This window comes from Rhipicephalus microplus, chromosome 1 (genome assembly GCF_043290135.1).
Source record: "Rhipicephalus microplus isolate Deutch F79 chromosome 1, USDA_Rmic, whole genome shotgun sequence".
NCBI classification, from domain to species: domain Eukaryota; kingdom Metazoa; phylum Arthropoda; class Arachnida; order Ixodida; family Ixodidae; genus Rhipicephalus; species Rhipicephalus microplus.
The window spans coordinates 138,414,323-138,427,804 of record NC_134700.1 but is presented as its reverse complement, the minus strand read 5'-3'; the positions used below and the strand labels follow the sequence as shown (position 1 = coordinate 138,427,804).

General features: G+C 44.1%; 1 protein-coding gene across 1 annotated transcript; it reads left to right on the top strand.

Moving 5' to 3' along the window:
• The first annotated feature begins 2,747 nt into the window (after positions 1-2,747).
• LOC119177838 (uncharacterized) lies at positions 2,748-3,789 on the top strand. Its single transcript, XM_037429026.2, has 2 exons — positions 2,748-2,965; positions 3,601-3,789. The coding sequence occupies exons 1-2, from the start codon at positions 2,852-2,854 to the stop codon at positions 3,787-3,789; spliced, it is 303 nt and encodes a 100-aa protein (XP_037284923.2). The 5' UTR covers positions 2,748-2,851.
• The last annotated feature ends 9,693 nt before the right edge of the window (positions 3,790-13,482 follow it).

Genomic DNA, 13,482 nt, shown 5'->3' with positions numbered 1-13,482 from the left:
GCTACGCACCACTGGCGCACCACAACATGAAAAAAGACATATAAAAAGCCGACCTTGTGTCCGAGCTCTTCCTGTAACCTCAGCACTCGCCCTGACGTCGCCAGGGTAGAACTGCGATGTCTGCAAGGTTTAGAAGCCGTCGTACGGTGGAACAAGAACATTTTTGTTTGTAAGCACCTACGCACGCTTCCTGCACCTCCTCGTCGTAGAAGGACTCGGCGAGAAGGAGAGACCAGCCAGAAGAACGGAGCGTCGCAAAGCAACGAGCGAAGGCTACGTTTCGATCATCGGCGATGAGCCGTGCGTCCAACTAGGCCTGCAGAAGTGGCTTTTTTTTTTCCTTTCCTGAAACTCTCTCTCTCTCTCTCTCTCTCACGATTATCAAATACTTATGGCTCTGTTTTCGAAAGTCCCCGTGGTTGCGTGTGCACACTGACACGTAAATGCAATACCCGACTAAGTTTCAACTTAAGCCTGGTTTATGGACCATTTAAAAGGACACAGCAGAGGTACGATGACCTGGCTCAGATTGGCAAACTTCAGTTTAAGGACTCAAATTCTCTATGCTTCACTATCACAAGTTTAAAAGTAGCGGACAAAACGTATGTTGAAGTTTCATTTTTTTTTTAATTTCGCACTGGAACCTCCGCACGTGACGTCAAAAGTTTTCAAATGTAATTTTTGTATTTTCGAGATGTTTACGACCGAATTTCCTGAAATTTCGTAAGTTAGGTCTGCGGCGTTCACAGGTGACAATGTATATCGTTTTTTTCGATTAGAAAGTTACGTATAAAACCCAGTAGACGCCTTGAAATATGTTACGTCTTTGTGTTTGGTGCGAGAATCTCAAGCGGCATCTGCAGCATCTTTTTTAGCGTGTTTTCTCGTTTACAGATCGCCGTGTCGCTGTAAGAGTATAGTGCTTTCTGAATTTCGAATTCGTACTTCACTAATACGCGAAAAATCGTCTGTTCTTTTGAGGGAAACAAGCTTCGCTATGAAGTCGTCCAAACTACGTAAACTGGTGTTATCGCATGCTACACTTACTCCGAGCAATCTGTTCATTTTAATCGCTTGCAGGTGCGCATCTGCCGCAGCCGTGACCGCCATGCTGCTGCTCGTCACCATCGACTCGCGGCTGCACCGACCCCGTCTTACGGCTGTCCTTGGAGTTGTGCTACTAGTCGGTTTCGGCTACATCTTTTCCAAAAACCGGAGCAAGGCACGAAGTTTATAGACGACAACTAGTACACGAACACGTCTTTTTTTTTCGTTGTTATGTCAGAACTGGTTCGTCACTTTGCAAGCGTATTTCATAGGCCGTCAGAACAGAGAAACCGACCATAACACGTTATAAACCCGATAAAGTTCACATAGTACCTAGTGTGTAAGTGTTTTTGCATCTCAAATTTAGGTGCGCGTACATTTAGAACTAACCATTTTACTTCTTCCTCTTTTATTAGCAAACAGCTAGCTCTTCGGCTGGCTTCATTTTATCCGTCTCCTCTACGTTGTGCCAGGCCCGTCTTGTGAAGCTCTAGCGTTTGTCCCAACTGATGGTACTGCAATATTAATGTTTTCGCAATAGTTTAAGCACTAACGAAATCCGGAATAGAGTAACCCCACTCAGAGTTTGCAGCAGAAAAGACAACAGGCATTGCCTACGAGTTTTCTTGCAAATGTAGAAAAGCAGCATAATACAACAAAAAAATGTTAACAAGTAGTGCTGGCCGATAAAACGTCTTCGTCATAACATTCCAGTGAATACACTCATATCTTGTGACCTTTTGTTGTTAGTGTTTTTTTTTATTTCAACACAACAAATGGTATATAGTCAAAAAAACACCAGTGGTCGTTCTCTTAAATCCATATACATTCCGACAGGTTCAAACTCAGGTAAGTTCAATCATTCTTCTAACAGCTACTCCCGCTACAGTGTTCAAAACAGTCATAGTCATCACTTGATATCTATTCATAGAAATTCAATAGTTGCGTCTATGAAGTCCTAAACCTGTTCCAATTATCCATTCGAATAGCTTTGGGCATCCTATGAAATTGGCAGTTTGATTTTAATAATTATAAATATTAGAGCAGTGGCATTTTTTTGCCTTTCGCCGGCATCTGTAGTCGTCAGAAAAAGACAATTACTCAGTAAACAGAAAGCTACAAACTGCTCAATGGGAAGTTTTTACATACCGGTCTACAAATTTCTTATTAGAATTCCCTGCTCAGACTCCTTTCTTTATGAGCTTGTTAATTAACATATTTAATTAAACAACTAATTACAATAAAAAAGTACCATGCCATACCCATGGTATAGTCAGCATCGTACATTTAGCCTTGCCAATATAAAGTGTATCAGCATATTTAACTCTGGCCATGGTTAGCTTACGCACATTGTACACTTATCACCATCATCTTCTTCATTCTGACTTCGCCGTTTTACAAGACGAAGGCATATCCAATGTTTCGCCTACCAAACCAGTCATGAGCTTCCTGTTTGCGGATATAACGTGGCCCTGTATATATGAAAAATCATTTTAAGATGGGGCACTGAAAGCAATCTGTTGCTTGCAGGGAATGTCCACTGTACAGTAACATGTACTAATGCTAACCGGAGGTCATGTGGTTGCACAATTCTTCGATCTTTTAGACACTCCTATTGCAAGTACCAAGACGCTTACGAAAATCTTGCATCGTGGTTTGCTTCGTTAATCACGTCGCGACTCGTTACGTTAACCAGGTAAGGTGGCGCCCCGTGTTGAGCGGATTGCTACTTCAGTTTGCGCTGGGTCTGTTACTGGTACGCTGGCACGTTGGGCGAAGTGCTCTGGCCTGCCTCGCCGAGAAGATGGCCACCATCATTTCATTCGCTGAGCACGGGGGAGGTTTCGCGTTCGGATACCTGAGCACGGGGGAGCTCCAAGGAGGCCTGCCCCGTCAAGAGCCCATGCTCGCAGTTATGGTGAGCACTACGCACATCGTCACATTCTAGTGCGAGATCAGTAGTTGGTTTCTCTTTTGCACCTGCTTAATGACTAGGCGCGGGAGGGGTGGAGGCAGCAAATCTGCCTCATGCGTTTCCTCTGTCGGACCTCCATTCTCATTGTTCAATGTGAAGGGCTATGGTCATGCAGGTTTCTGACAATAATGGTGGCCAAAAGCCACTGATGTTGCATAGGAGATAACTTTTCTGCCACTGCCAAGTGTAACTTTACGAAGCTGTGAACCAGGAGGCGGCCGTTGTACGAAGCATGCGAATAATTCCGTGTTTCCCGCTCTGCGCACTTTGACGTCGATTGTCCGCCTCGGTGGTACAGTGGTTGCGGTGTTCAGATGCTGACCCGAAATCCGCCGGTTCGAACACGGCAGTCGCATTTTCATCGAGGCAAAAATGCTTAAGGCCCGTGTGCTGTGTGGTGTTAAAGAACACCAGATGGTTGAAATTTCCGGAACCCTAAACTACGGCGTCCCTGATATAATCAAGTAATCATATGGTATCGGGACGTAAAATGCCAGATATCGATTCTCACGCAGGCTTTTTTTTTCTTTGTCTTGTTTCCCTTGGAGATGAGACAATGACTTCTGACAACCGCGCAGGTGGTATCGACCGTGGTGTTCTTCGGACTGCTAGTTTCAATACTGTGTCACTACGGTATTCTGGAATGCCTGGCTTCATGGTTCGCCAGGCTTATTTCTGCGACCATTGGAACCACGGCCCTCGAGTCCTACTGCGCCGCCTGCAGCATCTATCTTGGCATGGTGAGGTCTCTTCGCCGTATTCGATAATAGGTATAGACTTCACAATAACGGTATAGCCGCTACGACTTCCGGCACTGCATTGCCGTAGGAATGTTCCCAAATGAATACTTCATTACGCGCGTAAAAAATGTTCGTGCTTTCGTGTGCCGTATTATGGTGTCATGCACTCCCTCTTTAGCCTTATTCACACCCACCAAAGAAATTATTCTTCCCTGCATATATCGAAAACATAAACGAGATATGAAAGTTTACAAGCGTAGGTGCATTGCTGGGAAACCACAATAAACTACTTTTAATGGTGCTATGTAACTCAGTAAACCCCAATATTTCATCAAAACGCCAATGAGGAGTCAATACGACCCATTTGCATTTAAAATATTCCTTTGTCGTAAATTTTAATCCTCAAATCGATGGGAGAAGTTTTAGCCTACACTGGAATGCTCACAAATAACTGCAATGCATGTCTCTAAGCATGTCTCCAAATGTTTCGCTTCTCTGTAATGAAAATGTTCCATTGATTTCAAGGCACGTATGTATGCTGTTAACACCCAGCATAGGCTGTAGACTAGAATGTGTATTATATTATTGGCGGCAGGTTGAATCACGTGCTCCTCAATCTGCGTTTTAGAACACTCAAATGCTGCTCCGTATAATGCGCTCTGCGTACCTCTAGCATTTGACGACACATAATGTTTAGAAAAAAATGTTAAACGATTTCGAGTACTTCGTACTCAACTATTGGAATACTTCGCGGTTGAGTTAGTGACAGAGTAGGCCGATTTTATTCTACTTTGAGCCTGCTTCAATTTATGCATTTCTCGGATCACGCGTTTACTTTGAGGTTCGCGGAAAAGTTCAATCAACGAGATCGCACCGGATTCATTTCCCGCAACATTCAGAGCGTGATTCTCATGTAACAGTGATCACTGCCTGTATCTTTTATCTTTTAAGTAGCGAAATACGCTACTGTATATTTTTTTTATCTCACACTTCACTTTTGCTGTGAGGGCAGGCTGACTCGGCGGCTCTGGTGAGGATTTATTTGGCGCAGCTGACGAGATCCGAGCTGCACACAGTCATGACGTGCGGCTTCGCCACGATATCAGGGAGCCTGTTCGTGGTATTTACAATCTTCGGCGTGAGTGGCATTTATCTGTTTCCCTTAGACAATCATACATATCTCCAAATGATAGGCTTAAACACTTTGCATTTGTATTTCCTTTAATTCATCGACAACAATAACTCGGCTTGTATACTTATAACGTTACGTACGAAATACATGACCAGGCAAAAAATAATGCATGAACCCACACAGCCTTTGCTTCTTTCTATCCGACTCTTTTTTCCACAGTATTAACGTATCACTGGTTCATCAACAAGCTGTAGTAGCAAGCTCAGTAAATAACTCCACATAAGGCCCTACCAGACATTCAACTCTACACATTGACGCTTGCATCATCATTCTTTTTGTGTTTCATTCAGGCAATCTATTTAAGACGGGAGGGGGGGCAGGCCGCCTTCAGTTCGATCCCCTTGCTTCTTTGCCGTACATCTCATAATTAAAGTGCAAACGTCTTAACTTCTTTCCACCAGACAAATATTAAATCTCATCGCAAAGCAATAACACAAAAATGTATTCCCAGAGTGTTTAGCAACATCGGGTTATGCATCTTACCTAGCCCTGATTGTGTCTTCTTCGGGCGAGTCCTGGGCAAGACAAGACAAGTGTTCTACCACTGTTAATTTTTTACAAGAAATTAGCATGTGGACTTCGTAAGCCGCACTGCAAAGCACTGTGGGTAATTTTTTTTTTGTACAGGTAAAGGCCGAACACATGTTGGCGGCCTCAGTGATGTCCGCGCCGGCAGCCCTCGGTTTCTCCAAACTCTTTTACCCCGAAACAGAGGATAGCAGCAGTGATTTAGAAACCATTAAAGACGTTCGAAGGAGGTAAACACATTAAATAATTCTGCATTTGCTGGTTTTTGATAACGTATACAGCACAAAGATCTTAAGAGACGTCAAGTGCAAAACTACGAATGTAAGAAGAACTGGATGCTATCATCATGTACAGTCGGTTTCGAAAATTTAGAGACCACTTGGTGGGATCTTTGGAAGTTCACGTATACAGCATAACTGTGCTCTACATGTTGCAAGCGCGTTTCAGAACCGACTGGAAATCTAAAGTCGAGTCTGCGGGCGTGTTTAAGCAGCAGAAATATTCAGCTTTTTTCAGTGAACCGTGACCCATCTACCTCAAAGGTTGAGTGGTCATTGTACATTCATATCGCTTAAACCATCCGGACAAATATCTCTACTCAAGCCAAACTGATTATACATGACAAACTGATGTGGAAGCTGACGTGCAGAGCTAACCTACATGACACTAAATATTGTCAATTTGCTTCGTGCATGCAACCGATGAGTGAGCTCCTCAGCCTACATGTTTGATACAGATGCATGTGTAGGCTTGCGACAATCGCTTTCTGAGTTAGTGGGTCATACAACTCGCTGACAAACTCATGTAGCGCCATGCTCACAAAATCTCTTCTGCTAGAATTGTCCGTAAGAGATACCAACAGTCAATCACTTGAGCACTGCACATATTATTGAAGGCTACTGACAATTAAGTGTCTGAAGATTTCCGAAGTGGAGAAATGTTTTGCAGAACCAACGTAAACAAACCCTTTTCTACGAAGCATGCTTCAAGAAGGCTCCCCTACTTTTCTTGAGGCGATCAAGTCAATACATAGCGATTAGCCATTCACGAGGGCTGTCAAGATATGCTAACTAAAACACTTGTTTTTTTCGTCTAACATAAACGTAAGCAGTGCACACTTGGCGAGGAAGGAGCGAGGAAACACTGGACACAGCGCCTGTGTCCGGTGTTTTCGCGGTCCGTCCTTCGCAAGTGTGCGCTTTTTTTGTTTCGATATGATAAAACAACTAGATTGAGACGTCTTATAGCAGTCTGACGGACTAAAACAAACCAAAATAATGAGCGAAACTTGTTGTTGTTGAGCTAGGTGGTACAAGCTAATAAAAACAAAAAAAAACAAGTCATTCGTACCCGGCTTTTGCTTTAAAACAGGATTCATATATACTAGTGCCGCACATGCGTGCCTATTTTCTGTCACAAAACCTTATATCAGTCACTTTAGGAGCACGTGCTATAGCTTAAAACGTGTTTGTAAGTTTCATAATCAGCACCACGCTATCAACAGATGTGTCACCAATGTAGCTTTATGTATTTTTTATGTAGTTCGCCTCCAACTCCCCTCCCTTTCACGTGTTTCGGTCGCCCACAACTTTGCTGTCTTCTTTTGTGTCAACACGCAGCTGCAGAAGCAGCTCCAACGTCTTCGAGTCCATGGCGCGCAGCGTGTCCTCCCTGCTTGCGGTGGCGGCCAACGTGGTGGCATCGCTGCTGGCATTTGTGGCCTGCGTCGCGTTGGCTGACGCTATACTGGCGCACGTTGGCTCACTCGTCGGTTGGAAACTCAGCGTGAACGTAAGCACGTCGCGGGAGAGCGAAAAATAAAACTGAGTCACTCGAAGCTGCCGTCTTCTAAATACACAACCCTGTGTGAACACTCTAAATAGCATAGCATTGAAAACCATTCTGTGCAGCTTTAGCTGACCTAACATCAGGAAGTCTGATAAAACAGAGGAGCTGGCGCCATAAACTTTACCTTAATTGTGGCCGGATATTCCTGAACCAAGGATAGGCGATGCGAGTCTGACATTCTAGATTGAATGCGAGACCTTACGTTTCTTTCAGGATGGTCGGCAGCCCCTGCATCTCTACACACCACCTGCTTCGCTCCTGACATAACTACACCTTCACTCCTCCTCGTCCATACCCAGGTTTACCCCCTGCTCATCACTACCGTTTTTCAAGCAGGCTCAAGTCATTACTCTATAGAATTCCCTCTCACCTGCGTAACTTCGCCTCTATCCTCCCTCTTGTCAGGTTTCACGCTCACACATCCGCTATGAAGTGTGCACCACGGATCCCCAGAGATTAACCTCGGCCTTCAAGAGCTCCACCGTGAAATAGTTCGCTCTCCCACCACATGCAGTTCGAGACGGGGCCACACTGAGCCGTTCCGCGGGTAAATCGCAACAGTACTGGTGCCACAAAAAAAAGAGTTCATCGCGGGAGGTTTCCGTTGGCTGCGTATCCTCGCAAATGCCTCAGCTGTTTGAAGTTTTGAAGTTTTAGGTTTATTCAGTATTCAAAACATATACAGATTACAGACACATTATTACAAAAAAAGGTTCCATAGTGTAAACACTGTAGAGGGACCTTATTATAGTAGTAAAAAAGCAAATACTACTTAACAACAACATGGATGCAACATATAGTACTCATAGTAAAAGGTATACATATCTAAACAATGGCGATTCTAAGATTTATACAATTTAAAACACAAAAATATCGAGAGAAAGAACTGTAGTATAATTAAAGCGGACACTGATCAGAGCGACCTAATTATAAATGTGTTTGAAGAACAATGAATGAAAGATGCTATTCATTAAATATTAATTTTCGAAGCTGATGATTGAATGACAAAACAGGAAATGCACACTTAATATTCTATGGCAACTAATTCCAGAGCTTGATTAAAACAAAGGCTCCATAATATAGTAGTTTCTTTATTAACGCGATAACGTTAGAAAGCTCGTGTAGCGGAAATTGCGCCGTCAGCACCATTGGTTGTGAGCGAAAAATCGGTTATGAGCCAATAATTGACAGAAAGGCGAATGAAATAAAGAATTACTTTTCGGTCCCATTCATAATTGTACCCAGGCCATTCGAGTGGCATGCAGGTGTCTTACCACAGAGCCACGATGTTTTTTTTTCTTCTTTATTTCCGCTTAAACTTCACACACGGGGGCTAAGATAAAGATAGAAGAATACACAGCGAACCTAACAACAAATAATTACGGCCGTCAAGCATTACTATAACACATCACGTCTTAGAATTCCTTCATGGTCAGTAGGGTTTCTATCCTTTCTAACCATAAAGGTACTCATTCGGCTATTCTTACTACCTCGAGAAGCTTTGAGATACTTTCTTTAAAATACTCTCTTGTTGGTGTCTTGTCAGGGTCACAGTGAAATTCAGCCATTCTAGAGCACCATATACGGTGCAAGGCAGTCATCATAATTAAATCGAAAGGTAATTCAACGTCATTCCCTATTGCCAAATACCTGATTCCATGAGTGTCTGACCGAAACTTTTTTTATATGTCCTTTTTTTTTGTCCTTCCCCAAAAGTAAACTCCATCCCCAAAAGTAAACTCCTTCCCAACAATGCAGGAAAACGTGATCAGTAGTTTCCAGTTTATTACAGATTAGACAATGAGATCCCCAAGGAATATAAAACCCACGCTCCTCTAGGAAGGTTCTTAGAGGAAGTGTTCCGGTGTGTAATCTAAAAAATAACGTTCTTGCACTAGGAGCTGCCGGCATTTTTTTAACTCGCTTAAGAACATTCTGACCCTTGCGTGCTGTATATATAGTGCTCTGTACAGTGGGATGGGAGGCACAGTGTCAAAAGTTTTGTACAGTTCTTTCTTTTGAACAGACTACAGGTAGTCTGTCAAAAAACAAACACACAAAAATGGCACGCTGGCAACAATTTCTTTCATGTATCCTTGCACAGCCCCCCTGGTAACATGAGTGCTCACAACAAACTTGGGCAACAGTATACTTATTCTTGTTTGACACACTGTTAGTAGGAAAGAATCTTTTGTCTCGTGGAAAAAGAAAAAACTATTTTCTAACTGCTTGATAAACAGATGTCTTAGCCCAAGACCTCCACACTTCACCCGTCTAAACAAATTCATGCTACTTTACCTTTCCCAGTTAGACCCCTACACAAACATTGAAAACACCTGATGTAATTTTTGCACATGGACCTGGGAACAACAGTACAGCACTTGCATCACATACCATAGCTTAGACACAAAAAACCAGTTACATGCACTAGCCCTAGCAAACATGGACAGATAAGTTGCATTCCACCCATTCGCTTTCTCTTTAATTTATTTTGTTTACTGTGACAAATATTCTTTAGTACTTTTCTATGACTCGAGCGGAACTCCGAGATATTTAACTGGCGTTTTTGTCCATTTATTACAAGGCCACGATGTTACTTGCAGCTCTTCTTGGAAAAAACACTACATAAATTCCATGTAGTGGAAAGAGTCTCCATAACGCATTTTGTTCGGAAGGTGTCACGACGAAAACGAGCCCATTCGGTGATTTGTACACGCATTTGGGAGGTCATTAAACTACGTTGAAAAAGGCCGGGGTGGTGCAGCCAGCACCGCTAAAAACGCACAGGAACTTTCAAAAAGCCCTAAAAAATGGACAACTATGTTCACGTAGAGGAAAACATATCATTCTTTTCCAGAGGCGTTGATCAAGCAATTAGCAAACGCTAGATAATGTGCTGCTATCCGCGAGGCATTGTGAGACTCTTTATAACATCGCAGCGATGGCGAGCGCACGGTGCGTATCTTGGATGTCATACGACTCTTGCTTTAGAACATACATGTACATGCCATTAGCGCGCGCGCGCTGTATTATCTACCGCGTGTGTGTGTGTGTGTGTGTGTGTGTGTGTGTGTGTGTGTGTGTGTGTGTGTGTGTGTGTGTGTGTGTGTGTGTGTGTGTGTGTGTGTGTGTGTGTGAGAGAGAGAGAGAGAGAGAGAGAGAGAGAAACATATTATTAAGTATGCACTGTGCGTTTGAAGGTGAACCAGGGGCCGGATTTCGCTATCACGTTCAACTCTCAAAGGTGAAGCTTAAGGGTCCACCAATTTTTTTTCTTTCGTTTCGTAATTATACCACCACTGAAAGCACACAATAACGCACGTCACTTGCAGTGACATTTTGTGCTACAGGTGGTTCTGGTGGCAGTATGGATCGTTTTGATACTATTGTAATCGACACATTGTTACAGGTGCTATAGGTGCAGCTTCTGCTGCAGTGGTATGTATTGATGGTTTCATGCCAGTAATGGCATCACCGTTCAGCGGTATGGAGGGTAAAGGTAAATCAACGTGGTGTCATGCAGTTAGTTTTAAAAATGTCATTGACGCACTTTACCGGCTACAACTACCGTTCTCAGATGCTGACGTCACGGGGATACGTACATTTCTTTGTGGTTGAAGCGTCTGCATGCCGAGAGCAGCCACAGATTGCGTGGGCTTCCAAATGAATCTTTGAATAAGCGCTCAAATTACTGGTTTACTCACTCTACATACCAAACAGTTCCATATTACGGAGGCAAATGTCGTGGCTTCTTGAAAGGCTGTGCAACATAGGGCCGCAAATTAGAATTTTACGAAGGATGCTGAATGCATTGTTTGACAGCAAGCACATTTGATTATTTACAATTTGGTCCTACTGTAAGCATCGCAAATAGTTTACACTTTAGATACACAAGCATGGATGACAATGTGGAACTCTCTCTTACGTTCATACTTCGGCGCCTTGTTTTCGTACTCCATCGTCATTTCTGCACTCTTAGTTCTGTCTCCTCGACCATAAGGTGCTTTGCACAAGGAATTGAGGTCCACGGAGCGTGAGTGCCGGATCGCAAGAGGACTGCCGTCACCCCACCCCGTGTGTTGCTAAACACACACGATCTAACAAATCAGCTAACTAGGTGATCGGTTACAAACACAAGTCTGGCTGCGTGATCTCACTCACTTTTTTAACTTGCGCTATTGCAGAGCCGGTGAGAGTTCCACCATCACAAAAATGGCGAGAGGCAACGATAGCTAAATTTTCTCGATTACTTCAGGGATGGGATGACCCGGCGACGTAATCTTCAGCCGCTTGTGCCTGATACATGAAGCGCTGCACTTTTGCTCATCTCTATCGAGACAGTAACGGAAAAATCTGTGTTATGTTAAGACGATATCACGGCAATTAATTCTTAAATGTTGTCTCACTGCCCTCTCTCCCGCACCACTACAGTGACGAACATAAAAGCCTACACAAACACCAGAATAGGCAGGCGGCCTTGCAGTTACCACTGTAAAGTGTCTTGTGGTGTGTATCGGCAAAACACGATGTTACCTGTCTCATCTGCGGAAGGTAGTCAACGGCATCCTTAATTAACTAGGGCGTTCTATAACGCAGTGGCTGGTGGGCCGCCTGTTCATCCCGCTGGCGTTGGGCATGGGCCTGAGCGTGGACGAGTCATCACGCGTTGCTTCCTTGGTGGGCCTGAAGATGGTGCTTAATGAGGTGTTCGCCCAAAACGAGATGGGTCGGTTGGCTCGTGAAGGTCTGCTGTCCCCGCGTGCGCGACTACTGTGCACGCATGCCCTCTGTGGATTCTCGAGCCTCGGCGCCCTGGGCGTCCAGCTGGGCGTATTCGCCGCACTGGTGCCCGAACGGCTTTCGGACTGCGCCCGCGTCGCGGGACGCGCACTGATCGCCGGTTCGATCACCTGCTTCTTGACCGCTTGCACCGCTGGTAAGAATAGAATAAAGGTAAAGAAGGAAAGGCAAGGGGGTTAACCAGGTCAGGAAAGCTGGTTTGCTGCCCCACAGGTGAGAACACGAAAGGAGAGATTGAAGAAAAGGAAGAGGAAAAATGGGAAAGAGAAATAAAGATGGCACATAACATCAAACATACACAAACAAGGCGACGTGCTTGCTGGATTCCGTGCTGATTGGTTGAGTAGCCCGCAATCTCTGACGCCAGCGTAGCTCTCGCCGATTGGCCTGCCTTCCGCGATCTCCTGAGGCCGTGTAGCTCTCGCTGAGTTGTGCCCCGTCCTCGGATTGCTTCAACCGTGTCCTGTATCTTCCCTATCTGTTTCTTTTTCCTATCACTCTTGTGTGGCGAGTGCTCTCCCTTCTTTATACCTCTACTATTCTTTTCATCCCCCTTCTACCATCCCCTACAAGGTGCTGCGCCATGTCGCCAATTAGACTGAAGAAATTAGGTGCCTCTTTTTGTTCTTCAGCAATCACGCACCACAAACATGCAGTCAGTTCATAAATCCCTCTCGCTCACGTGGTACAACACATCGCTGTCGTGGCCACTTGTCCAAGTTAGTTTTGCTTAGAAACTTTGAGTGCTTAAGTTGTCTTTGGCTATGATGTCCTGTGTGAGCGACATTCAAGAATAGATGCAACAGACATTCGTCTAATTACACGGTGCTCTAGAATAGGCGCTATTGACTATCTGAACATCATATACCGGACAGTCACACAGGATGTGTCGTAGCGTCTCCTTGCAACTACAGGCATCGCAAAAAGCGTTGTCGCTTGTCCCTATGCAAAATAAAGTAGAATAATTAAGCAAGATCCATATTTATACATCAGTGATGAAGCAGTGTGGCATCACTTCTGTAGAGTCAATTAGACATATAGACATTCCTCAAAAAACCCACCGGTGGTAAAGTACTGCATGTACCCTCTAGGTACAAATCAAAAAGAAAAAATAAGTCTGAAGAGGTTGAATATAAATTAAACTGCGACGTCATTCATTATTTCCCGGAGCTATAGTAGTCGGAACCGTGGCGTATGTCTTGTGTTGGGTTAATTTTCAACCTAACTTCTTTGTGCAGTCCAACTCCTTGTGATGTTGATGGCAATGCGATTATAAGTGCCCAGCTGGCATATGATTGTGCCATTACACAACACACAGCTAGTAAAGCATATTGTCTTAGTTCATGGAATGT

Coding starts and splice junctions, on each gene's coding strand:
- LOC119177838 (XM_037429026.2), top strand. CDS start 2,852: ATGGCCACCATCATTTCATTCGCTGAGCACGGGGGAGGTTTCGCGTTC. Junction 2,966..3,600: donor AGCCCATGCTCGCAGTTATG/GTGAGCACTACG, acceptor ACAACCGCGCAG/GTGGTATCGACCGTGGTGTT.